The sequence below is a fragment of the Motacilla alba genome, chromosome 8, assembly GCF_015832195.1.
Source record: "Motacilla alba alba isolate MOTALB_02 chromosome 8, Motacilla_alba_V1.0_pri, whole genome shotgun sequence".
NCBI classification, from domain to species: domain Eukaryota; kingdom Metazoa; phylum Chordata; class Aves; order Passeriformes; family Motacillidae; genus Motacilla; species Motacilla alba.
In genome coordinates, this window is record NC_052023.1 from 21,224,959 (window position 1) to 21,249,117 (window position 24,159).

General features: G+C 39.6%; 2 protein-coding genes across 6 annotated transcripts in view; one reads left to right on the forward strand and one right to left on the reverse strand.

Moving 5' to 3' along the window:
* The window catches only part of ZNF281 (zinc finger protein 281), a 109,020-nt gene that overhangs the window by 62,005 nt on the left and 22,856 nt on the right, over positions 1-24,159 (forward strand). The window contains exon 10 of the mRNA XM_038143698.1: positions 9,099-9,281. The gene's annotated coding sequence lies outside the window, so the exon portion shown is untranslated. The remainder of the gene's footprint in view (positions 1-9,098; positions 9,282-24,159) is intronic.
* Positions 13,734-24,159, reverse strand: part of NR5A2 (nuclear receptor subfamily 5 group A member 2) — an 88,424-nt gene continuing 77,998 nt past the window's right edge. For all 5 annotated transcript variants that reach the window (XM_038143701.1, XM_038143699.1, XM_038143700.1 and 2 more), the window contains one exon: positions 13,734-16,951. In XM_038143701.1, the coding sequence (XP_037999629.1) occupies positions 16,704-16,951 (248 nt within the window). In that variant the 3' untranslated portion in view covers positions 13,734-16,703. The remainder of the gene's footprint in view (positions 16,952-24,159) is intronic.

Below are 24,159 nucleotides of genomic sequence, written 5' to 3' on the forward strand. Positions count from 1 at the left end.
CCAGAGGTGTAGATGTGGGTCCTGAGGACCTCTAGTGTGTGCTGTGTTCCTCCCAAATGCACTAAGAATAGAATTTATTGCAAGTAAGGCACCATGTTTAATGTAGTCCTCAGGTCAGCATTATCAGAGGAGGTCTCATAGGGTATGGTAAAATTCTTATCACTAGCTGATGCTTTCGTGTCAAATGTGCCATATAGGTGGCTTCATGAAAAGGTGTAGAATTTTCTTTCTAATTCAAAATCATTAAGTATAGTTTGTTAAGAATATTAGTAAATTTTGGCCACAGGTTTTGTGGCATGGTGCAATTATCCTTTTAAGATAACCAAGAATGCCAACTTTCATATGGATCTAACACACTGAAAAATGAGCCTTGTGCTCCCTTGCTAGCTAGCCAGTATAAGAGGGGAGAATTCAGTGCATGAATCCAAAACCCTCTGGAAAGCATTTTTTAATAGCTCCAATAAAGTCCTCTAGCTAGTTCAGTGTTTGCTATTGACACCAAAGACACCTGAATATTCCTTAATGTACTGGAATGTTCCAGAGGGTCACTAGTAAGAATTGTGCATTTTCTGGTACGGCACACAGTTTTTAAAGGTTCCTTTCTGTTGTCATCTTCATTGCTGTCCAACAGATGAAAAAACAGGCAATTTCCTCTTTGCTTTATGCACTGCCTCAGTGCAGCGGCCGTGTTCCAGCGTGATGCACTCAAAGTGTCAAGTACGAACCCAAAACTGGGGGGAGGATTCTGCAGGAGCTATAAATTCCTCCTCTGCAGAGGTTATTTCTGCACTCACCCTTGATGTGCAGAACTTATTTCTGTGCTTGGGTTAATGTTTAGGTTTTCTTTATAGGTCATCTTTTATTCTAAAAACTAAATAGAAATCCTTCTGTTCATCTATTCAATTTGTGCGTTCTGTGTACTGTACAATATGTTTAAGGGAGGGGGGATATTCTTTTTTGAATTATAGTTCTTCAAGTGAATTGGTTATTTTCTCTATAACCTTTCCTGTCAGTGCCTTCAGAAAGGCAGTCCAGCAAATCACTTAGGTGTTTATATTTTATGGTTAGTATCTTACAATTAAAACATGTTTTAATATGATTTTAGTTTATCCAGTGTGTACGTCAGGCTCAAGATCTTTGCACAATGTCTGTTGCTCTTAAGACACAGTAATTTGTTAGTAGCTCAGCATCTGATCTGTTCCACATTTCCTTCACACAAATAGGTCTTGAGTTATGTTGCTGTTAGTATTTATTCTGATGGAAAGTATTTATAGCAAGATTGGCACCTGCAGATGGTTAGCAGGTTTCAAAAGTCAGTAGAGAAGTGATCTTTTAGCCAAGGTGGCTCACCAAGGAAAAAACATCTTCTGAGCTTGGGATGGACCCAGGAAAAAGGTGTCGAGGAGAGGACTTGGTTGCCCACTGGTGGGTGGATGGCAGAGGTCTCAACTGGAGCCTCCTGCCTTTGCTCCAGCTCTACTCTCAGGTGTAAGCTGGAAGGGCAGGGTCCTATGGACCACCTAGTCTTGTGATTTATGCTGAGTGCTGGACAAGGTAGGATACAGAAGCCGTTTATTTTCCATTCCTGTTCTGCAATGCCCAGATTACTCTGAAATGTTTCTGAAAGTCAAATTGGATAGGTTTTGTGTGTCGTGTGTCCCCCGCCTTAGCTGTAAAAGGGATTCATCCAGGTGAAATATTTTTTGGACCTACTGGGAAAAGAGACTGTATTTTTTGAAACTGTTGGTTTTTTTTTTTTTCTGTTATGTGGCTGTTGACTTTAGACATGAGAAAACTTATTTTTATGAATCCTTTCCTACCCTTTGAACATTAAGCACCTTTTTACTGTTGTCTTGGTTATATTTTCTTATGAACCTCTTACTCTGAGAATGTGTGTTATTTTTTCCCTCTCTGCAAAGCCTTGTGACTTTTCAAATGCGTGTGAGTAGCATTTATCCCCCTCCCTTACAGTAATGTTTTGACTACTTATATTTTATGTTTCTGAAGGATTCAGCACTGTGGGAAAACAGAATGCTGTGTAGAAAAGAAATCAAAAAATATGAATGGATTCAAATGAAGGGAAATGAAAATTGAATCCAGACTCACATTTGCCTATAAATTATTAGAATGAGAACAAGTATAATTTAATAGAAAGTAACTTAACTGTAGCTTAGTAATGCTGTACTTTATCCTGCATGTGAATAGTAAGAAATGTGGTGTGCTAGGCAGGGAAAACAGTGTTTCTTAGAGTTTGTATTTGACAATTGGAAAACAGTAATGTAGGGAATCTTAGTGATAAATCTAGAAAAAAAACAAGTTGACATTCATAAAATTGGCTTATTTACATACAGATGATACCAGAGCTGCAGTTAACTCCAAACGCTCAGGAAACTTTAAACATGGCCTTCTGTCAGAGGCCTCTGAATTTTTCTCTTTGTCTCTTTTTTGTCTTCTCTGCCCTCCTTGCCATGTTCCTCTTGTTTTCCAACTCCCTACTTGGCAGTTCCTGCTCTCCTTGCATTGTCTTAGGTCTGTTCAGCTGCCCAGGGAGGTGGGCACTAATGCCAGCACATGGTGCTGACTCCCACAAGGCTGTCTGAACGTGGAGGCACTTCAGGAGACACTAAGTTGAGGACTGCCAGCACGGGCAATGTTGGGCTCTTGCCATTCTCACAGTGCCTTTGTGGCCACATGTAACCTTCACTGCTCCAAGTGTGGACAAAGGACACCCAGAGGGGCTGCAAGAGATCCCCACACATCAGCACAGACCACATAGGCTGTGGGAATAACCCTAGAGAGCTGTCAGGGAGCAGTGACCTGTGTGCCAAACACAGCCACCTCTCACAGCAGGAGCTGCGGGAGCACGGAGAGCCTGGAGTTTCTGGAAAGCAGTGGGCATGTAGGAATAGGCCTTGTCTTCTCTAGTGGGACAAATGTGCTGCCTTGGACACGCCATGGTGTTGAGCAGTGGGGGAAGCTCCCTGAGGATGGGCCTTGCCTCATCTGTGGGGATGCTCGTGGGAACTTCAGCCAAGTGCTTTAAAATGAAATGTATGCTTGTTTCCTGGATGGGAAGAGCTGTGCCCTGAGGAAATGGGCAGTGCTTTGAATGCAGAGGGCTGGTGTCTAAGCTAACTTTTCTGGTGCCAGAAAAGGAGCGTGGGGCTGAGGAAAGGGAATGCAGTTGAAGGATTTGTGTATCTTACTATTGTTTTCAGCAGTAATTGTCTTTGAAGCACTTTAAGTGAAACCACTGAAAAATGTATGAATAAATAATAGGAGAAAAGACTTACATTTTGGCCATAAAAATATTTTTGGGCTGTGCTTTTAAGCTTTCCCTTTAGTGTGTTAGGCTCTGTAGTCCCAAAGAATGACTGAGTAGCTGTCATTAATTTTCATTTCCCTTTTACCATGTAATTTTCATGGTTTGTCAGGGTTTGGGACAGTAGTTTGTGAAGTGATGGGCACCTTTCCTCATGCAACCCATGTGCAGAATTCCCTTCTACCACCAGGCTTTGAGCCTGGGTGACACGTGCTCTTGGTCGTCTGCTCTTCTGCCTCCTGTGACATTCGATGCCTTGCAAAGTCTTTTAGGAGAGAGGGAGAAAACCTTTGTTTGTCCCTCAAAACAGAGGCAAGCAAATACCAAAATACCTGAAAGCTTGTAAGACTTGATGTGAAAAAGGGAGGTTCAGATACACCATTCAGTGTTCCTGATGTGTCTGAGAGCCCCTGTCCACACTGGTTTCTGCTTTTGTTTATGCTAGAGGAGTGACAACAGGAGAATCAGGGGGACTGAAGTTTTCCTCTGTGGATGTTGCTTGAGTACAGTTTTTCTGAAAGGCACTTCCGAGGAAGGCACTTCCTTCTTGTTTTTCTTCAGTTTATTTGTGAGGATTTTTTTTCTTTTATCTCTGTTTTTTTAACTTTTTCTGTTACTTCTCAGATTATAATTCTGTTTTCTCCTTTCTGTCTTTGTTTTGCTGCAGGCACTTGGTTTTAAATTTTTGTACTTTCTCTTTTGTTATGTTCTAGTGTGTAGGCTGGTTTTGACCTTGAACTTTTGCAAAATATCCCTTCCCAAAGCACGCATGCCTTCATAATCTGCTTTATTTTGTGGATTTATAGACCATTGATCAGCCTGGTTTTGGTGTGATTTTCGCAATCATGCAAGTAAACAGTAAGAGCAGACCTACCTGTTCTATGTGAACAGTGAAATGCAACTGTATTATATCATAGAAATTAAAGAGTGGTTTATCTGTACCAGCATTACCTGTATTGCCAGGTGATTTGTGTTAACTATCTGTACTGACTAAAGCCTCTGAGTCTCATGGAAACGCATGATACAGATGATCAGTTGAAGTTCTTTTTAAGGAATTTGGAAACGGGATGCAAGTTCTCTCTTTTTAAGGGGTTCCCCCCCATCTTTCTGTAAATAGTCTCTGTTAGTAACATAACCCACATGTCACTAGTATGGTCTGTGTTCTATGTCATGAAATGAGTAACAAAAAAGATGAAATTTTCATTTTGTTAAGTTCCTCCATAGGTTGCCAGCGGAGAAGGGAGACTGGTGGGTAGTGCTGGGTGCAGGAGTGATGAGTGCACACCTCACTGTTTTGGTGGACTTTTTGATACATCACTGCAAATGCATCACAGATTTAAGTTAATTAATTCTTTTAAAATTAATTCCACCCCTTTTCTGTCAATACTTTTATTGAATACGGTTGTCTGTAAGAAACCCTTTGTTTTACAGAGCCATTGCTGGTGGCTTTAAGGAGGAGCTGGTTGTTGGCAGCATTTGGGTGTGACTGCAGAGGGGTGATGCCCCAGCACTGTGTGCGGGGGCTCAGGGCAGAACAGAGGCTTGACCAGCACTCCCCTCCTCCCTGGCACAATGATCCACGCTGTGTGTTAGGATGTTGTGTTGGTTAGGTAGTGGACTGTGAAATAGCTTCCTAGCTATATCAATATTTATGTTATGACCCTCTGTTCCTAGTGAAGCCTTGTTTCTGAGAAATTAAAAAGAAAGAGAGAAACGACCCCCCTCAACCCCTCAACAACAAAAACCCCACCCAAACTCATACAATGTAAATAAGTTTAAAACCCCACAAAACTTCTGTTGAGAGCTTTCTGGGTGTTGCTATGTTTTTGAGTAATCCATTGTCCAAGATACAGCACTGCTATGATGTATTAGACTAATATATCACAAGAGTGTCATGGCTTTGATGATGTATTAATGGAATACGTCGTTAAGGTGCCATAGCTCTTATGATGCATTACTCCAAACATGACCAGCTGGGTGGGTTAGCATGCAAGCATGTGTGTGTATGAAGTAGTGCTTCTCTACCTAAAAGTTTGCGAGCAAGAAAAGTTAGGAAGACCTGAAAGTCAAGAGCTTCCAAAGAGAGGGGTTGAGCTGGGTAGGACCAAAACCTAGGCTGGACCTGTATGCTTGCAAAATCTCTGAATGTACAGAAAACACAGGGAGGGAAGAAGAAATTGCCTTTACTGAAGCAATGACAAATTTTCATCCCCTTTCAAAGGGTACAGTGATATGTGCTGTATTACATGAACAAGTTCAGCATTTTTCAAAAATGTCTTGACAATTATTTTTCAGGGCATTTTTTTCAATTTGCTGTAATATTTTCTGAGAAAATCAGGTTGAATAGGTTTTATGCAGATATAAACACTTCTGTTGTAGTTGTTATGAATCAGTTTTTTTGTTGTATATGTCAGCTATTTCTGGTTTCAGAGAAGAAAGTAAGAAAAGTTCTGGTAAACAGTCTTTTAACAAAATTTTTTTTTACCACATTTCCAGACATAGCCAGCTTTGAACAAGCTTTGGAGAAGCAAACTGATAAATCAGCCTCACCCTGAAACTGATATCAAACTTGAAAAAAAGGCATTTATATAGCACATTAAATGCTGCTGATGATACTCACCCCCTTGTTCCCCAATAAAAAGGCCTTGTTGTGTGTGTGTTTATACTTATAAACTTTCTATCTCTTGCCTTTTTTAAATGTGCTGTATCATCATGTTACGGATGTTACTGGCTGCATGTATGTCCTTGAATAGAGTCTGTTGCCTGGTTTTGTTGAAAATCCAGCTCACAATTGCTCTGGTCTTGCAATGGCACACATTTGTTAAATTCGAATATTGCTGTTTAATCTAATTAATCTCTTGGGGATTTTTTTCTGCCATTCATAGAGCTGGGTGCAAGACTTGCCTATTATTCACTTTCTTCCCTCTCTGTCATGCTTAGAAAGAGAAGGATGCAGAGGCAGATGTAAAATACCACTTTTTGCTGAATCTACAGAGAGAAAAGTGTGGGAACATTTCCAGGTACTGAAAATCAACCTTTCCAGTATAAATTGCTCTTTTGCTCTTTATGAAGAGAGGCCTAAAGTATCCAGTGAACAAGTTTCATTTTTCAGGTTTCACATTGTGTAATATTTGCACAAGTTTGCCCACTTTTTACATCACAGTATCTTGAACACTAGATGGCATTGGCTTTGTTAGTGTAAGTCGGAGGAGATGGGGGATACTCAAACCTCCTCACTTCAACAGCCCCTGTCTTCCTGCCATTCAAGAAGCCAAATCAGACAAGAAAATCCTCAAGTTCCCTGAGTTAGGACCAAACCAAGTGCTGCATTTTCAGGTAACCTTCACTGATTGCTGCCCAGTCAGTGCAGAAGTGACCCAACCTAAATATCACCAAACACATCTCTGTGGTCAGAACTTCAATAGCAAATACAGAATGAGACCCATTCCTAACCCAATTTTTTCTTTCTTTTTTTTTTTTTTTTAACAGCCTCATGCTGTCCTCCCTCCTGGCTCTTCCTTGCAGAAAAGTGCACTCTTGTGTGGATTAGGTTGGGAGGTTTCCAGTTTTCAGTGTGTCAGAGAACAGAAACCAAATAAACTCTGTTATGTGAATGGGCTGTGGAAATAAACTTCGGTATAAGAAAGTGAATTGACTGCCCTGAGTCATTCTCAGCTGCTTTATTTGCTCTAATTGCTTTGGTTTAATTAATTACATTGTTTGCACTTCTGATGTGATTTTGCATGGCTTCTCATTAAGCCTTGCCTTTTATCTTTTCCACTCTTACTGATCTGTGCAGCAGGTATGCTAACTACCTTTTAGCATCCCGGCTGGAAAACGAGAAAGGTTTCCATCAGCAATGTCTTGGTGGTTGTATCCGTTCTACACATGCCTTGTAAGTGCTGCTTGTAAGCAGCCTGGGCTGGGGCACAGAGATCCTTTTGTAGTTCCAGAGGTAGATGATGCCTAGGGAATAAGGCGTGGCAAAGATGTGAAACTCAAGGGCTTTATTTCTGGGGAAGTTCACATCCTTAAGATCAGTTTTGTAACGCAAGCTCAGTTTCTTGGAAAAGGCCCTGCTCAGTTTTACGTTAATAAAAGATGTGTATTTGGCTTCGTGTCAGAAACAGGAATTCACAGACTTTGAAAAACCTTTGAAGACTGTTACAGCTGTAATTGGTGTGTTTTGTCTTGGGTGGAGAATTGGAAAGGTTTATTTCGAGAATATACACTCTTAAGGGCAGGAACTGTTACTCATCTGTGTTTGGAAAGCAGCACCAACATAGTCTGGATAACAATGATACTACAGAAGGTTAAAAGAACAATTAAAGAGTGGAAATAATGACCTAAGGGAGAAACACTTAACTTTAGCACACTGATGACTGCACATCGTGTGTTTGGGGAAATCTGAGAGGAGAGAGAGAGTGAGAGAGTTGTCAGAGAGACTAATACTCTCAGAAGAAATATGTTGAAATCTCTGCTTATATTTCACAGAAGTGATATCAAATAACTTGAAGAAAATTCCTTTGAAACGGAAAGAGGGAATTTATCCTTATTTGTGTTTTCTCCCAGGAGAGCTTGACTTGTTTTTTGGTTCTTTCTCTTTCCTTTCTGAATACCTTGGGACAGGGGGAATCTGTCAATAAAACAGCATCTCCAAAGCCACGCTTTATTGTGTGCAGGGAGATGCGCACAAAAACTCCTGGGTAAATCCAGCTTCCCAAGGCCACTTTTCCAGAGCAGCCTGGGTGCTCTGAAGCCAGTCAGCATCCCTCCAGGGTGGATACACCAGAGGTGGCATGTCATACACCACTTGGCAGCTATTTTTTGTTGCAGGTTTGAGATGTTACTGAGACAGTCATGTTTCTGGAACAGCACAGGATATAGGTCAGCCTTGGCTGTCTCCTACAGGTGGGAGGATCAAGGCAATGCATCCTGTGCACTTTCAGGGATTACAGGCGAGTTTGTGACTGAAGAGAATTACAAATTCCTGGGTTGTGTGCTCTGGATCTCCAGAAGACAACTCTCATACAAGCTGAAATACAGACCTGTGCTTCAAATACCTCATGATTGACAGACCTATTGAAATAGAACAGATTTTTTTATATATACACAATTATACATACAAAATCATAATAATGATAATGATTCAAATAAGAAAAATAATTTTTAAAAGGGAGAGAATTTTTGCTCTTTCATCCATCTTCTAGAACATGTCAATTATGTCTGTATATACACTTTTTTCTAAAATAGTTCTTTAAACTACAAACAAATTACCATTTTCTTCCTGGCTACGTTGGTTTGTATTGTATTACTTACAGCTTTCATGAGAAGGCATTAAAACAAAGCAGAACAACTCTAAAGTAACTACCAGGAAGAAAACAGGGTTTTTCTTGTGTTCTTGGCCTCGATTTTATCACCCTGAAGTGAAGTGATCACTTCCTTTCTGGAGCTTTTTTCTTGTTTTGTGTATATCATTTCTGTGTGTAGTTGGTCACATGAAATCAGCCTCCTAACAGCCAAAATGTAAATTAAAAGAATTTGTTGAGGAGTGAAGCTAACAGCATCAGTAAAGTGATCCTTTAATAAATCAATTATAGTCTAAATATCTGAAAATTACTGTTACTAAAATTCTGTTATTTTCTTCACAGCTCCCACAGGCAATAATCAAACAGTGATTCTGTGCTATTAATTACTTCCAAGTATATAAATGGGGAAACACAGTTCTAGAGCTGCAGATACTCTCCCTAAGCCTCCCTCCTGTCTGTGTTTCCAGGCTGGCAGCTGCTGACACTGATCCGCTGTGCTGTCGCACGGGGAGCAGTCGGGCTGTGCAGTGTTTGCTTCCAGTGAGTGCCCCTGTTGTCTCCTTGGAGTTGCTGCTCCATCCTGAGCAAGACATTACTGAGACATCATTGATGCTGCTCTGCAGGACATTCTCAGGACTCTGGCACACCAGGTGAGGTACCAGCCAGCTTTTCTGACAGCAAGGAAAGAAATTTGAATGTTTCACTACAGAAAGTAGTGAAAGTAGTTATTTTTAAATTTTTTCCTTTGCCAGATGCCCAAGGGGCAAAGTTGAGTCAAAGTTTGATAAATGATAATTAAAACCCCCCTCAAAACAAAATAATAATTAAAAACCTCCAAAACAAAAAACCCAAACAAAACCAAAAAACCACAACAAAAAAAGCAAAATTTTGTTCCTTTTCTTCTTTTTGTCAATGGCTATTTTCTTGGTTATGTTGAATATTGCTAAGCATGTTGTCAGTGAATAAAGGGTTGTCTTCAAATAGTTTAATCCTAGCCCAGATGCCACTGCTCTGTTTGGGTTCGTCTATTAATATTTCTGTGCAGCTCTTTAACTAAAATTCTGGGATGTTTCCTCTTTCCTCTCTGAAAACAATGTTTGGTAAGGGCTGTAGGTTGTTTAGGTTTGTGGAACTGGTCATTGTAAGCCAAGACACAGAGGGCTGATTGGTGACCTTGTCTTGATTTTGGCTGGAGCTTCTTCAGGTTGGTGTGACCAGGCCCAGTTGCTTTCCTGTTATGACATTGGTGGTCACTTTGCTGCTTCAAACATGTAGACAATATTATGTCCTTGACTTTTCCTACTCCCGGACATATAAAAAACTCTCCTGAAAATCCTGATATGGTGGTAAAGTTTACTTATGAGTTTTGGTTTTGACACAAAGAAAAGGAAAATTAAAGTAGAAATGTGGCAGAGGCAGCCTGAGTGGTACAAAAAGAGTGGGACCACACCAGAAGGGTCCCCTGAGCAGCAGTCCCCTCTCAAGAACAGCCCCCTCTCACTGGGAGGGTGTGGGGAACATCACCTTGGGTGTTCAGTAACACAACTGAGCAGAGGAGGGACACTGACACAAAGAAAGAAACAAAATTCTGAGATGTGTCCCAGCTCCACTTTCTTGGTTTCAACAACTCTGAGCTTCAGTGTCTGAGGTTCTGCATGCAAAAGCATGCAGGACTTGGGGGGAGGCTGCAACTGCAAATCCAGGTATTGTGGGACTCATAGGAAAGTGGTCTTAGGAAGAGTAGAACAGTGCTCTGGAATATTACAACTGCATTTGTGAATTGAAAAAACTATTTGACACAGTTTGTTAGGCAGCTGTAGTGTTTGATGCTAAATAAAAGCATACTCCAATAATAAGCTTCTGTTTTCACAGCTTGAGTTGAATGAATTGATTAAATAAATTCAATCAATTATTCCATGTAATGTTTTTTATCTGAAATTTATATACAATGAAAAATAAAACAAAGTTTATTAAATGAAAATTGAAACCAATATGGCTTACTGTGGCAGGTCCCTAAAATATATACATGATAATTTATTCAGGCCTTGTTAATACTTCAAAGCAATTATAATAATCCAGCATATTTTATTTAATTTTTTAATTTTAGATTAAAAGTGGATCAAGATTAAATATTTATGGAACATAAATATCCTCATGTCTCATGTCCATGCTCTTCCTTTTTTATTTTACTTTTGGAGCTATTCCTCCCCCATTATCTCTTTTGCTCTCTACAATAGTTTATGGACTGATCATAATAGACATTTACAACATTGTATTTTTTTACTGTTGAGTTCAAACACAGGCACTCCTACAGGCCTACTCTTAAGATACAGTTGTAGTGTGCTGCCTTGGTATAGGAAGCAAAGCTCTTTGCAGAACTTCCCTTCTTTGATACATGTTGATCAAGATCAAGTTGTAAAGAGCGAGACAGCTCTCGTGATGCAGTGCAAGATGTAAACACCAGGGTATTGATTTGAAATGCCTGCCTCACTTCTCTGCTGTTCTGCACCAACACTCTCCTGCTTATATGAGTGGGAGGGCACTACTGCGAAACAGGAGTCGAGCTGTGTGTATGACTGAAACCCGATGTCCCTCAGGGACCTATGCCTCATAAAATATTTGATCTAGGAACAGAAGTACTGGATGTTTGAGCATGCTTTGGGAATTCCCAGAGGTGGTATGTGGGGTGTGCACACGTCTGTAGGCATGCCAGCAGCTACTGAATGGCCGTCAGCATTTTCTGTTGTACAAACAGGAGCTTGTTTGGGGTCCTTCCCACAAACAGACTTTATTCCCTCTGCTGCAGAGTCCCTGCTTTGCTGGATAATTGCAACTGACAGCCTGGATTGGTGGTATCCAGCAAATGCTCAGCAGCATCAGTGGCAGGGTGATTGACGTGAACATTGCACAGGGAGGCTCTTGCTCTGTGGAGGTTCTGGTCTGCAGCAGCATGATAAGCAGTCAGTGTTACTGGAAGCATTCTGATATGCTGCAGCTCAGCCTGAGAGGCATTTCACCCATTTACACCCTGATCCTGAATGCGGGGAGGGCAAGATGTCAGTGGACACAATTTTGATTCCAGTGCTGTTTGTTTTGGCCTCTGTTTTATTAGCAACTAATGGTAAACCCTGCAGTCCTTGCTGAGGCAGGGCAGCAGTGGTCTAGGCCTCCATGAATACAAACAGCATCAGGAGCTTCTGCTCCACCACCTTGCTTTACCTCAAGTCTGAATTATCCCCGCACAGGGAACGCACAGGATGTTCACAGGTTTACAGCAGTTAATGTAGGACTTAGAGAAGTTACAATGAAATGGAAATGGGTCGGGACCTTCCTGGGGCAGTGGTGAAAACTCACCTAGTGTTGTAAGTCCAAGCTTGCATGCCAGACTTCAAAACTGTCAGTAAAATAGACAGAATTTTGTTATGTATTGGAGCAAACCCAAAGGTTTGCAAAGTGTGTTTGATGCAGAGAATCTACATCTTGTTCCACCAATGTGTGCCAGACCAGACTGTATGTATCACATAGCTTCTAGTGCTGCTGTCTTCTGCTGAGATCCACTGGCGTCAGAGTAGGCATCAGCTGTGTACTCTGTCTGAGGGTCAGGTCCCCTTTCACCTTTATCATTAAGGAAGTTTTTTTTGTTGACAAGTTGTGCTTAGAAAATGAATCTTTTTTCTACTCAAGTGCAACTGAATTTGCTTGACTGTCACAGAAGTATTTGGGTTCATGCCAGTATCATAGTGTAATACAGCTCTAGGATCTGCCCCTAAAAGTTTATCTGCAACTTTCTTGGTTTGCTAGTTAGTTTAATGCTGTTTGCTATTCCAAATTCCTACAGATGCAACTATATGGAATTTCCCTGGAAAAAAACAGCAACTCTGTCAGAGAAGGTAAAAATATTGTTAGAACTCTTGTGATGTATTTAGACTATGGACTTCAATGTAGGGGTTAATAGTGTTGTTCAGTATTCCAGGAAATCGTCAAGATCACCAAGTATTGTACCGACTTGACCTGTGTTACATTGAACTCACTCTTTCCATGTTTCCAATAAAAACATACAGCAGATTGTTCCAGAAGCAGTGTCAAACTTGGTTAAAAATAAATCCCCTCATACTTTAAACATGTAGTGTGTATACTAAATATATCACACCAAAATATATCTCTTGTAAGGAAAACTATCTAAAATATATCAACCCTGAAATCTCCCCTGGGTCTCTGCAAAACCATGGGTTTCTGTTATGATTCCTAAAAGTTAAAATAATCCTTCCTCATTTATAAGTCACCAAATCCTCTGTGTTTTACTCTGCTTTTATTGCAACACAAAACCAGCTTTGTTTCATTCAAGTGCAGGATTTGTAAATAACTAATTATAGCCCTGTTTTTTCCCTTGAAGCATTAGCATTTGGCACCTGAGAGAACAGCCCTGTTTCAACTACCAGCCAGCTCAGGGGAAGCGCTGGACTCGGTCTCAAAACAGTAGGGTACAGCTGACAAGCTCTCTTGGACCACTTCACCTCCTGCTCTCAGAACAGCAGTCAAATGAGCCAGAGGGCAACTTTAGGAAAATATTTTCCTCTAGTAGCAGTAACATCTGTCTCCTTGGCAGCCTGCACTGGCAGTTCTGTTGGAAGCTGTGGGTTTGCCCCTGGCCCTGCCATGTATTTACATTGCTGAGCGGTTATCCTGAGCTCTGCTGGATCCTGTTACCTGATTTTCTTTTGTTCTGTCATTTTCCCTCCCTGATGTTTTGGCTGCTTAACTCTTTGTGGGTACATGTAAACTGAAAATTATGTGTGCAGTATGAGATCAAAAAGGTATTAATTTGAAGGTATTAAGCAGTAAATTTCTTTCTGGTTAGAGATTCAGCTTTTCTAAACTATTTTAGCTCTATTTCCTTGGCTTCAGCCTAGGCAATGTCACCATTGCTGTCTGAGCTTTTGAAGGTGCTGTTCTCTGCACTTGTGCCTTCCACTTGTATCAAATTCTCTTTGGCGCTCATATTTCTCCTGCATTTTACTCTCCTCTTCTGAGTAACTGATTTTTGGCTGATGCTTCATTTCAGTGGAATGATGGTATTATAAAGACAATTATAAAGTAATCAGCATGGGCATATCAATATTTATTGAAATACTGAAAAAAATAATTCCATTGGTGATGAGAAACTCTTGGCAAGAACTGACATGACAATATGTATTTCACTGATACAGTAAGAGAACTTCAACTTCAACAAGTAACTCACTGCACATTCTAAGAGTTGCATGGATTTAAATCCAAGGCAGCTGCAGAACATCTGTAATACAAATAGTCAGACTTTACAGATTGTCTGTTTACAAACACAGAACAACTATAATAAACCAGCCAAAGCTAAACCTTTTGAATTTTAGTCTGCTTTTACTAATATGTCCTGTAATCAATAAGGCAGTCAGAAGAAAATGCTTGGTTACAAAGTAGTTAACAATTAACGTGAGAGGGTTCTTTTGTGGTTTGTTTTGTTGTGTTTTGTTCGTGTACTTCGGGCAATACGATGGGATTCTTGGAACCCCGGATGTGGGCAAATATATGTTCAATTATCTGAAAGCATTTTCATGAACCTAAATTGTTCCTTTCTTCTACATTCTTGTTTTAATTCTTCTGTCCTGTATATGGATAATGGTGCTATGAATATTTAGCAATATTTTTTCAGCTTTTTCCTTAATATTCAGTGAAGTTCACTGTAGCATTTCAACAGGAAAAAAAAGAGAAAATACAGAATGCAAACACTTGAATTAATGCTTTGCTTTTCTTTCTGAAAGAATGACCACACTTATCTTGTTCGTGTATTTCACAGCCACCTCAGTTGGCACCCGCACTTTACTGTTAATTTCGTTTGTTTGAGGGAGAGCACTGCTGTTTAAAGAATGCTTCTGTCTGCCCTGGGGGATGCTGAGGGGCTGTGCTCGGTTTGCTCGAGGTCTGTAGGATGACAGTACGTGTGTGCTGTGGTACAAGACAGGCATGTAGGAGTTGCAGACACTTGGCTTTGCTGTGTTGGTACCCTATGCATGGACAGAATATTAGAGCTGATTAATACAGGCAATTAAATAGTGTGCTTCGTACTAATGCAGATGTAATAACTGATGTCTTTGGTATACAATGTATGAATGGTTGGACGAAAGTGAGAGAAATGCACCTTTTCAAGTTCACATGAAACAGAAAAAGTTACAGCTCACATAATTTACAATAGATTTAAATAAACTACATTTAGGATTATGAAGATTTACAGACATTTAATCAAGTGAATGATTTTAATTTGTAAAGACCCTTCTGTGTCCCTGAACTATGTTCCACTAACTTGAAGACATGCTACAGTAAACACATATATTTGGCTTCTTCATTCTGGCTATATCTTATATAAAGATGAAACCAAAGAAAAATAAATTAGCATCATAATTGTCTACAGTGAAAACTATCATATACAATATAAATAAACTATTCAAAAGCCAGCAATCTTCATGAAAAAAAATTAAAGTATTAGAATTTTATACAGTTTCTACAAGTGATTGTGCAGCTGATAATCTCAAAAATTAAAGTAAAAATGAAAAACCCCTATTGATTTTAGTGTCTCACGACATACAGTAATTAAGTACTGGTAAAATAATTACCAATTTAAAAGAAATAATAAGGAAATCACTGCTCTGCAATTTTATCACAGTTTTTCCCCACAGGACCTAAAGAATGTAAACACTATGTTTTTGTTAATGCTAGAGATTAATACTTTATTTTGAAATGTATGTTGATCTACACCTGCACAGTTACCTTTAAGGGTAATGAAATAAGGCAAGACTTATAAATGTGGCACTACATGTTAATACTGATATCTTCATTTGGACAGAGAGAGAAGTGTTTGTTCTTTTCTAATATTTGTTCTGCAGCAGACTTTGGCCTACATAGAAACAGCAGTATCACTCTTCTTTCTTTGCGTAAAATAGGTATATTACCTAACTTTGAAAACAGGAGCTTTCGTTAGATATTGGATGTTTGAGTTGAAATTTAGTTTCCAAATTACTGCAAATTTTAAAGATAATTTCTTAATAAGCTCCATGGCATCATCCAGTTGTACAATTCACTTGTCACTTCTTTTATCACAAAATTCTTTTAAAATTTTATTTTTAGTTTTTTAACATCAGTATTTGGTGTTCTAATTGCTGTTTTCTTGTCAAAGAAAGTGTTGTTTGGGATGACTGAAATATCTCTATTTTCTTTTATGGAAATACCCATGAACATACAGTGGAGCTATCTTTTAGCAGCTGGTTGAGTATACAGTTGAATTGGCTAACTTATTTTAGAATATTTCCTTAACTGCTTAACAGCTATCTGATACGAGCAGTAGAAGAGGGATACTGCCTGGTAGAACAACATGAACACGTGACAAAACAAACTTCAGAACACAGTTAAGAATGCCAAGCTAACTGGATCCCAGACTCTTCCTAGGAGCTGTTTGCAGGCCCGACAAGCAGGCCCAGCCTCGGAGGTTTGGTGGCCAAAGCACACAGCACGTGGCCTCGGCCAGCTCTCTCTTACAGCTTGTTCAAAGGATGCCACATCATTTAGCACAGAAGAAGTAAGTGTTGGGTCCCTGTAAGGATGACAGAAGATGCTGTAGATGCAGTTTTGCATCTGTTGTAACTGTTTTATGAGTCCTTCTATGCAGTGAAGGAATTTAGTGCACTCAAATTCCTCACCATCTTAGCTCAATAATACAGATCAGGTTTTTTTTCACCTAGGTTTCTTCATGTTGGCAATCAGCAGAGTTAAATATACAATGATAATTCTGTCCATTTTCTTGGCATTGGTGATGGTATCCACTTGGTAAGTTCACTCCAGTATCAAGTCCTATATAGATTCCTTTGGGGATGTGTAGCATATGATTCACAGTTTGCAATACAAATACCCTGATACATCACTTATTTACTATTAGTATTTGATTATTATACCATTTTGCAAAGTCTTAAAACCACGTTTTAATTAGTGTTGCTTGGAGCAGTTCAGAATAATTTCTTTTCCTTGAAAGCAGAAGCTCTAATGGGTATAATTTATGCTCTCTTTGCATGCAGCATCTCAATGAGAAGGTTATTACATGGCACATCCCCGTTCAGGTGTTTGTAATAGAGGTATTCTTCGGCCTGCATACTGATGGCCCGAATTTCTGGTAGTCGCAGGAGAAGCTGGCCAAATTTGTCTGTTTGCTGTGGGTAATTACACATGGTGTAGTCCAGCAGAGCAGCATTCACTTGTTCCTGAACACCTTCCACAAGCTGGAAGTTCTCAAGATTTTTGACATCTGAATGATAATAAAAAAAAAAAACAGGTGACAATTCAGTTGCATTTTAATTCCTGTTTATGAAGTCAGTGCTCACTAAATGGATGTATTTTTTTGCCTCCTGACAAAAGCATACTTTACAAGCTGCTGAATATTCAGTGAACCCTTTTGCCAGCTTTCCTGGGAAAATGATCACAAAAGAGCTTTAGTGGAGTGTCTTGTTGAAATTCTGCATATACCTCAAATCAATTAGACACCAATGGAGTCTGAGCAAGGTCAGCTCTTTTCATAGCTAACAAAAAGAAAGGTTGAGGATTCCTAAAGTAGAAGACCATAATATATTGCTAGCAAATGAGTCCCAAGAGGAAGCCCTATCTTTAACCTACTATGTTACACAATTCATATAATTCTGTATTAATTTTTCTGACCCAAGGTGAAATCTGTGTCCAGGGTATGATGTAGTTAATTCTAATAAAAAGTGACAGTGCTCTTGTTTCTGTTTGACATTTTCAAAATGATTCTGAAAGCCTTTGACTTGTCTAGCCTATGTTAATGAACCATCTGGTACACTCCAGTGACTGCCAAAATAATATTCCCCACTAGAAACTCTCTAAAATATATATTTCACTGACTAATGATCTTTATAAAATGAAATCATTGTCCTTTGGGTGGAATACTAGATAAGAATGGTGCCCTTTAACCTGCACATGGTTTCTGAAATCCAACACTGATTTTTTTTTTTTCTGGTGTTGGACAACGGGGCATTTACATCAGCACAGCAGGTACAGTTTGTTCACTCTGCCTCTGTTTGATTATCTCCTGTTCCTATACAGCAAGTTCAAGCTCTGGAAATGCTGGTCAGAGATAAATGCCAGTATATTATCTCCTCATTGTTTGCTCCCTTGTGTAAAAACCACTCAGATGAAATTGTCTTTTGACATGTCTGGTGAAGGCAGAAGTTATTCTAAAGCTTGCAAATTAGAGTGCTGCTCTAATGCAGGAAGAGGGAGCTGATTAGAGAGCACTTGCTGGGAGAGCTTGTTTTGGTTGTGTTTGATCATTTTTACCATCAGTAGAGTACTGTAGCACTTTCTTGTAAGGCTAAAGCGTGGTGCTACTGGGCACAACTATGCTGCTTATTCACTTTGTATAAAGACAATTCTCTTTATCTGTGAATATTTTTGGAGCCCAGGAGATGGAGAATTTTGCAGAATTTGGTTCATTGTAAATGCCAGCCTCTGATTGTCGGGAAATGAGTGTTTTCCTTTGCAAAACAGGAACACACGTTGGTCACCCGCTCCATCAGGAGCCTGGGAGGCTGAGTAAATTGGGTCTCACTGAAGCTTTTCCTAGAAGTGCTTTAAACAGAGCAGATACTGGTTTCTGCACAACTTTGTGCTGGTACGAGGGAAATAGTTGGAGGAGGCAAACATTGTCTTTAGAGCAAGAGAATAGGAAAGATGCCAAGGGTCCCGGTGGCAGCTGGTGGTGGCACACACAACCTCCAGAGCTGAGTTCCAGGCTTTGAGCAGGAGCCCCTCTGGAATGTGCTGGCTGCCAGCTGCACATTGGATTCCCTCTTGCATGAACCGGGGCCAGTGTTTCCTGCTGGGGTTGTTATTGCCTGCCTCTTTCCTGTCCCAGTTTCACTGTGGAAATGAAGCGAGTGACTTCTGGATTTTTGCTGCTTGTTTGGGAACTGGGGACATAACATCCACCAGAATTTTGCTAGTTGACTTAAGGAACTTGCCAGTAATACTGAAATTGTAGGGGTTGTCCAACAAGAATCATCTGAACTTTACATTATCCCAAGTGAAGAGGACTGGAAACTTCAAAGCTGCTATGCCTGGTCCCTTAGCTATTCAAACTCATTTATCCAAAGTCTTTTTGCCAGTGTCTCTGGAGATCTTTGGATAATCATGTTTTCCTGTGCTACACTGGACATTTTCTCATATAAAATATAGCTGTTTATTATTTTATGTACCTACAGAAAACTCCCAAGATATTTTGTAGCTAGTGTAACCTGGTTTAAAAATTGGATATTCTAAGCATATTTTTATAAAGCTAAGAAGGAAACAGTATCACCTATCACAATTAGCTTAAATAGGTTATTTCAGATGCAAAACATAATCATGAATGAATTTCTAGAACATAAAAACTCCCACAGAAAACAGGGACTATGCTGGAGATTAAACTGTTAAACAGCAAGGTAAAATGTATGATGATTTCTAATGATGAGTATTTGGAACTTTTTTTCCTCTGTAAAAATAACTTTAAAAGTCAGGAAGTTTTACAAACTTTAAACCCCCTTTTAAATTCAAAGGGCATCTTTCTGTTGCTCTCTGTTTATTTTGAGCCATACTGTGTATGAGATTGTGCTGGCTTCTTGGAAAACCAGGTTCATTATTATTTTTACTCCCTATTTAAATGTTATTGTATGGATTACATATTTATTGAAAAATCACAAGATAAATTTTTACAGAGATAAAGAAGAAACAAAATCTGAGAATTGCAAACTTGTAATATTTTTCTACAAAAGTGGCCAATTTAATATGTGTTTTAGAGCCACATATTCTTCTGTTTTTAGTTGCAGTGATGCCATACTTCAAGTCAAGAGGAGGCACAATATTTTCAGTATTATATATTACCCCCAAACAGGATCAGTGGCTTTTGGCAGTGAGTGCACGGGTGCAGTGTGAAGTGCTCCTGTACCCCTGTCTGCTCTGTGGCCTCGGGGAGTCCCATGGGTGTTGCAGGGGAAGGTCTGTGCTGTTTTCTTTCCTCATCTCAGGGGACAGGTCCTTCAATACTCACATGTGGCAACATAAGCACTGCAACCAAGATGTGGAAGCAAGTCCAATTGATACTAGCAGTAAAGAAAAAGTAGTTCTGGGATCCTGTGCCACATTCAGCCTGGGGAAATACTTTTAATGTCTTTCCTCTAAACAAGTTCTTGCTATTTGTGGTGAGGCTCAGTGCTTGTAAACAAGATGTTATTGGTTAACCAGTGAAAATATGTAGATTTTCCTGACTTTCTATACTGAATCAGGGACAGTCCAAGTAATCACAGTTTAGGATATCACTACATAATTAACTTGTGTGTAGATCTCAGCAGGACTGCAATTACAGTAGTAGGGACGTAGAGGCAACCTGATTTGGGGTAAGTCTCTGTGAAGTGACCAAGATCTCTGCATATGACTTTTGATTTGTGTTCTTATATACATTAACAGTGAATGTTGCAGTAAAGCAAATGAGACAATCTGAACAGAGGGAAGTCAAAGGATATGTGCTGAGAGCACTGTGTAAAACTCTACTGTCATCTCCCAAACTCTCCTGGGATACTCATATATCGTAAAAAATAGGTTTGTTTGCTGAACCCATAATTGCAATAAAAATTATGTGGTTTTTTTTTTTTGTTGATGTTGGGTTTTTTGGTTTTGGTTTTTTGTTTGTTTGGTTTTGTTTGTTTTGGTTTTGGTTTTTTTGGTTGGGTTTTTTTTGGTTTTTTTTTGGTTTTTTTGAGAGAGAGAATAATGAACTGTAGCTCTGGTTAAGATGAGTAATATCATAGGAAAATGTGAATAGTAAGTAGTTTTCACTGGTGGTACTTAGTATTGGTTGGTAGTGATAAAAATGAGATTAAATAGTAACTTTGGGGTTCAAGTAGATGGTTTTCCTGTGGTTTGAATTTGGTTTTGTGCTCAGTATTTAATATGTAACTCTGGCTAATCAGATTTAGTAATACAATATTTCCTTTGACTGCTAAGGAGTTAACTTGGTGAGGCACCAAGCAGTGCTGGTGTAACTGCTGAAGGCAGTCGTGTACAATGAGCGTGAAATCTGCTACTGATGTGTACAGCACGACATCCCTTATGCTTTCACATAATTCCTCATTCCTGTTATTTTTTTTTTAACTGGAGTGTCTCTTATCGATCTTTACATCGGTTAGTAACAATTTAAAGTACACATGTTTAAGCTTAATGCAAGAAATCATTTTCTGAAGTTTAGATGCTTGCAAATTAAATGAGTAGGAGTAGGTCCCCCCCTCCCACCCACACACCCTTTAAATCCTAGCAGCTAGAAAAAGTGTTTTGTGTTGCTACAGTAAGTATCAGTCTCTTAGCTCTTCTACTTTATTCACTCAGGGACTAATTACCAACTTTTTACATGAAACAGCCTTACTGTGAGCTCACAGTGGGGCGCGCATCTTTTTCTATCCTTATTGAAAAGTAAACCCTTAGGTCTTCTGGAATATATTATATGTTTTACAAGAAATAGCAATTGCTTTTCTGTCAAACAAAGAATTTTTGTTCTCTGTAGCTTACTTTTGACGATTAAGACAAAAACAGTATTATAGTGTGTCAGGATCTGCTCTGCAGTCACAGTAAAGATCTGCCAGTATTCCCAGATATCCCCCCATTTTGATTATTTTCCACATCTGCCATAAAACCATGTGTTAGGCTGGAACTGCATACAAGATTCAGCCCAAGGAGATCACTTTTGCATATTTTCCCCCAAAATGGGTCTGGTCTTTAGAGGGGAAAAATATTTCGGTTTCAGAGAGGTTTTCTCCGTCTCATATTCCAAACATGAAATGCTGAAAATTTGGGGGTGTACTAATCTATAGAGAGTTTCCTTTGGTCTGGGAATTTTGAAAAGAAAAATGAAACAGAATGAGAGATTTAACTTTGAAAAACAGTAACTCCTTGGGAGCACTAAATACTTCCCAGAGAGAGCTGGTTAAATTTTACTGCTCATGTCTTTTATTCGATGCTGTTTCTACATGAAGCAGTGAAGAGGTGTGAACATAGCTCAGTTGTCTCTTTGCATTTTGCACCATTCTAAGGACAAAATAAGATTTTGGGCCTGTCCATGGGAAAGGATTTCTCATTTTCACGAGGCCGCGTCTAGTCTCATGGACAGTCCTGGCACTAGGGCTTGTGCTTCCTCACCCGAGGGGGCTGATGGGCCCCATCATTTAAGGACTTTATTGAAACCCAATGCCTCTAACACTTAGCAGCTGATTAGCTCATTGATAAACTGTTATATCTTCCAAACTCTGCTGAGGCTGGTTTTGGCCTCGATGGCCTTCAGGCTTGCCCCCTTGAGAGGTTTGCCTGCTTCTTTCCAGCCATGCTGCAGGGCTTAAGAAGCAGCATTGCCTCTGCCTAGAAACATTCTGTTTTATCAGGGAAAGTGACGACGTGCCTCCTCACATGGCTGGGGCTTTAGTGAGAGGCCAATTCTCATTTGAGCTTGAGGACAGAATATGTTAGTTCTGATGAAGATTTTTACCCCAAAATAGTTCAAAGAAGGGGAATTAACCAGGACTGAGGTGATGTTACCAAACCTCCCTCTATTTGAATAGTTTTGTACTACTTTTTCCTACTTTCTGCTAGCCCTGCAAAATCTGTGCGTTATAGGACTTAAAACAGAGGTAGATTTTTGACATGTGCTAAAAATTTTTTTGAAGGTAAGTGTACTAATGGTTGATAAAGTGCCAGTCTCTGAAAATTACCCACAATTCTCCTTCACTGAAACTAAGGGCAACAGCAGCAGTTCCATATAGCACATCTGTCATGAAGGCAGATGCATGCCATTCTATAGCTAAGCCTTCTTGACAGACAAAATGCTATAATGAAGGAAGATTTATGGTAAAGATAAGCTCCTTACTACAAAATTCCCCTCAATTTTATTACAGCAGGACTGTGCTGAATATTATTCACTTAGAAGTCATGGGAAACAATTCTTGATAGATGTTTTTTAATCAGTGATAAGCTGCATATATTTAGCACTTTCCAAACCTTGAAAAACCTCTACACTGTAAGAACAAAAAGCACTTTTCTTAAAACTCCCAAGTCCAAACTGAATGTGTAGAAAATTTCCTGTCTTTAGGCTTATTTTTTGGCAGTGGCTAAGCTGTCTGTAACAGTGAAACAGTCGATCTCTGACTATTTATGAGGGTCATAAAGTAATTTTCATTTTCAGTTGAACGTAACATCTGATAAAGGGCACATTTTTTTTGAAAATCTAAATTAAATTCTTCTATAGCAGAATGTTTCATTCATGCCCAAGTATTGGCAAGACTGAGAACAAGATACTTAGGAGAACAAGCTGCAATTCCTAGTCTGGATCCTATTTTACTCCCTCAGTTTTCAATCTTGGTGGACTTCTGGTTTCTTTCAGAAGAGGTCAGACTCAACTAAAACATTTTCATATTGTTTTATAGTGGTATTTAAAATATTGAAGCCTATTCTTCTGTTCTAAAAATATTGTAAAATGATGTATTCTTACTGAGAAGCTCCTGATGTCTGCTAAAAACCATGCTTACTGATTTTGTGAGTAATTTTGTAATTGCTTTTGGCACTGTTAGCTCTGCAATTGGAAGAGAGACATGGGGAAAAAAGGTGGATTCCTCTCATTGTGTGACTGTGGAAGTAGGTTACTACATTTCAGTTGTTTCTTTTCTTACAGTAACAGTAAAGACAAAGGGCAAAGCTTAATTTGATTTCTTGAATCTTTATGACTGGTGTAATTACTGAGTCATTACTCAGGAAAATATAACAGCTTGACTTTCAGCAGCTCAGGCTGCATTTACTCTCTTGGAAGTTAAACAAGCAAAATCTCCACTCACTTCTTGTCCTGACACCCCAGGAACCAACATCCTTATTACTTGCACATGAAGTGTACGTGATACGGTGGCCATTGAAACACAATAAAACAAGATCTTGCCGGGCCTCTGATGGAAGAGTTGCTCACAGACCTTGTCCCAAATTCCACAGCCAGCTACACCCTTAAATACAAAGTTCACCATTTCTCACTGCAGCTTGGGTGGGAAAAATATATCCAGGTACAGCCACAAAGCCAGGGGTGGTAGATCCACACAGGCAGGGGTATGGGGAGCCAGTGGGGATGAAACTATGTCCCAGCCCAGAAGATGTGGGGACAGACCACAGCCCCAAGCAGTGGTTCCACTGCTGGCATTTCAGCTTTGCCATGCTTAAACTCCACTACAACCTCACTTTCTTTGACTTTCTAAAGCTCCCTCCCTGCCTGCAGCTCTGCCCCTGCTGAAGTCCCAGCCTGGCTCCTGCCCTGTGGGTCAGCAGTGAAATGTTTCTGGTTTCTTGCTCATCTGGGACTGAGGGCAGCCCTTCCATGGCCCAAAGGTTTATTCTGTAAGTATTTTAGTCCATGCTTAAGCATGACAGAGGAACAGGGATTTGGAG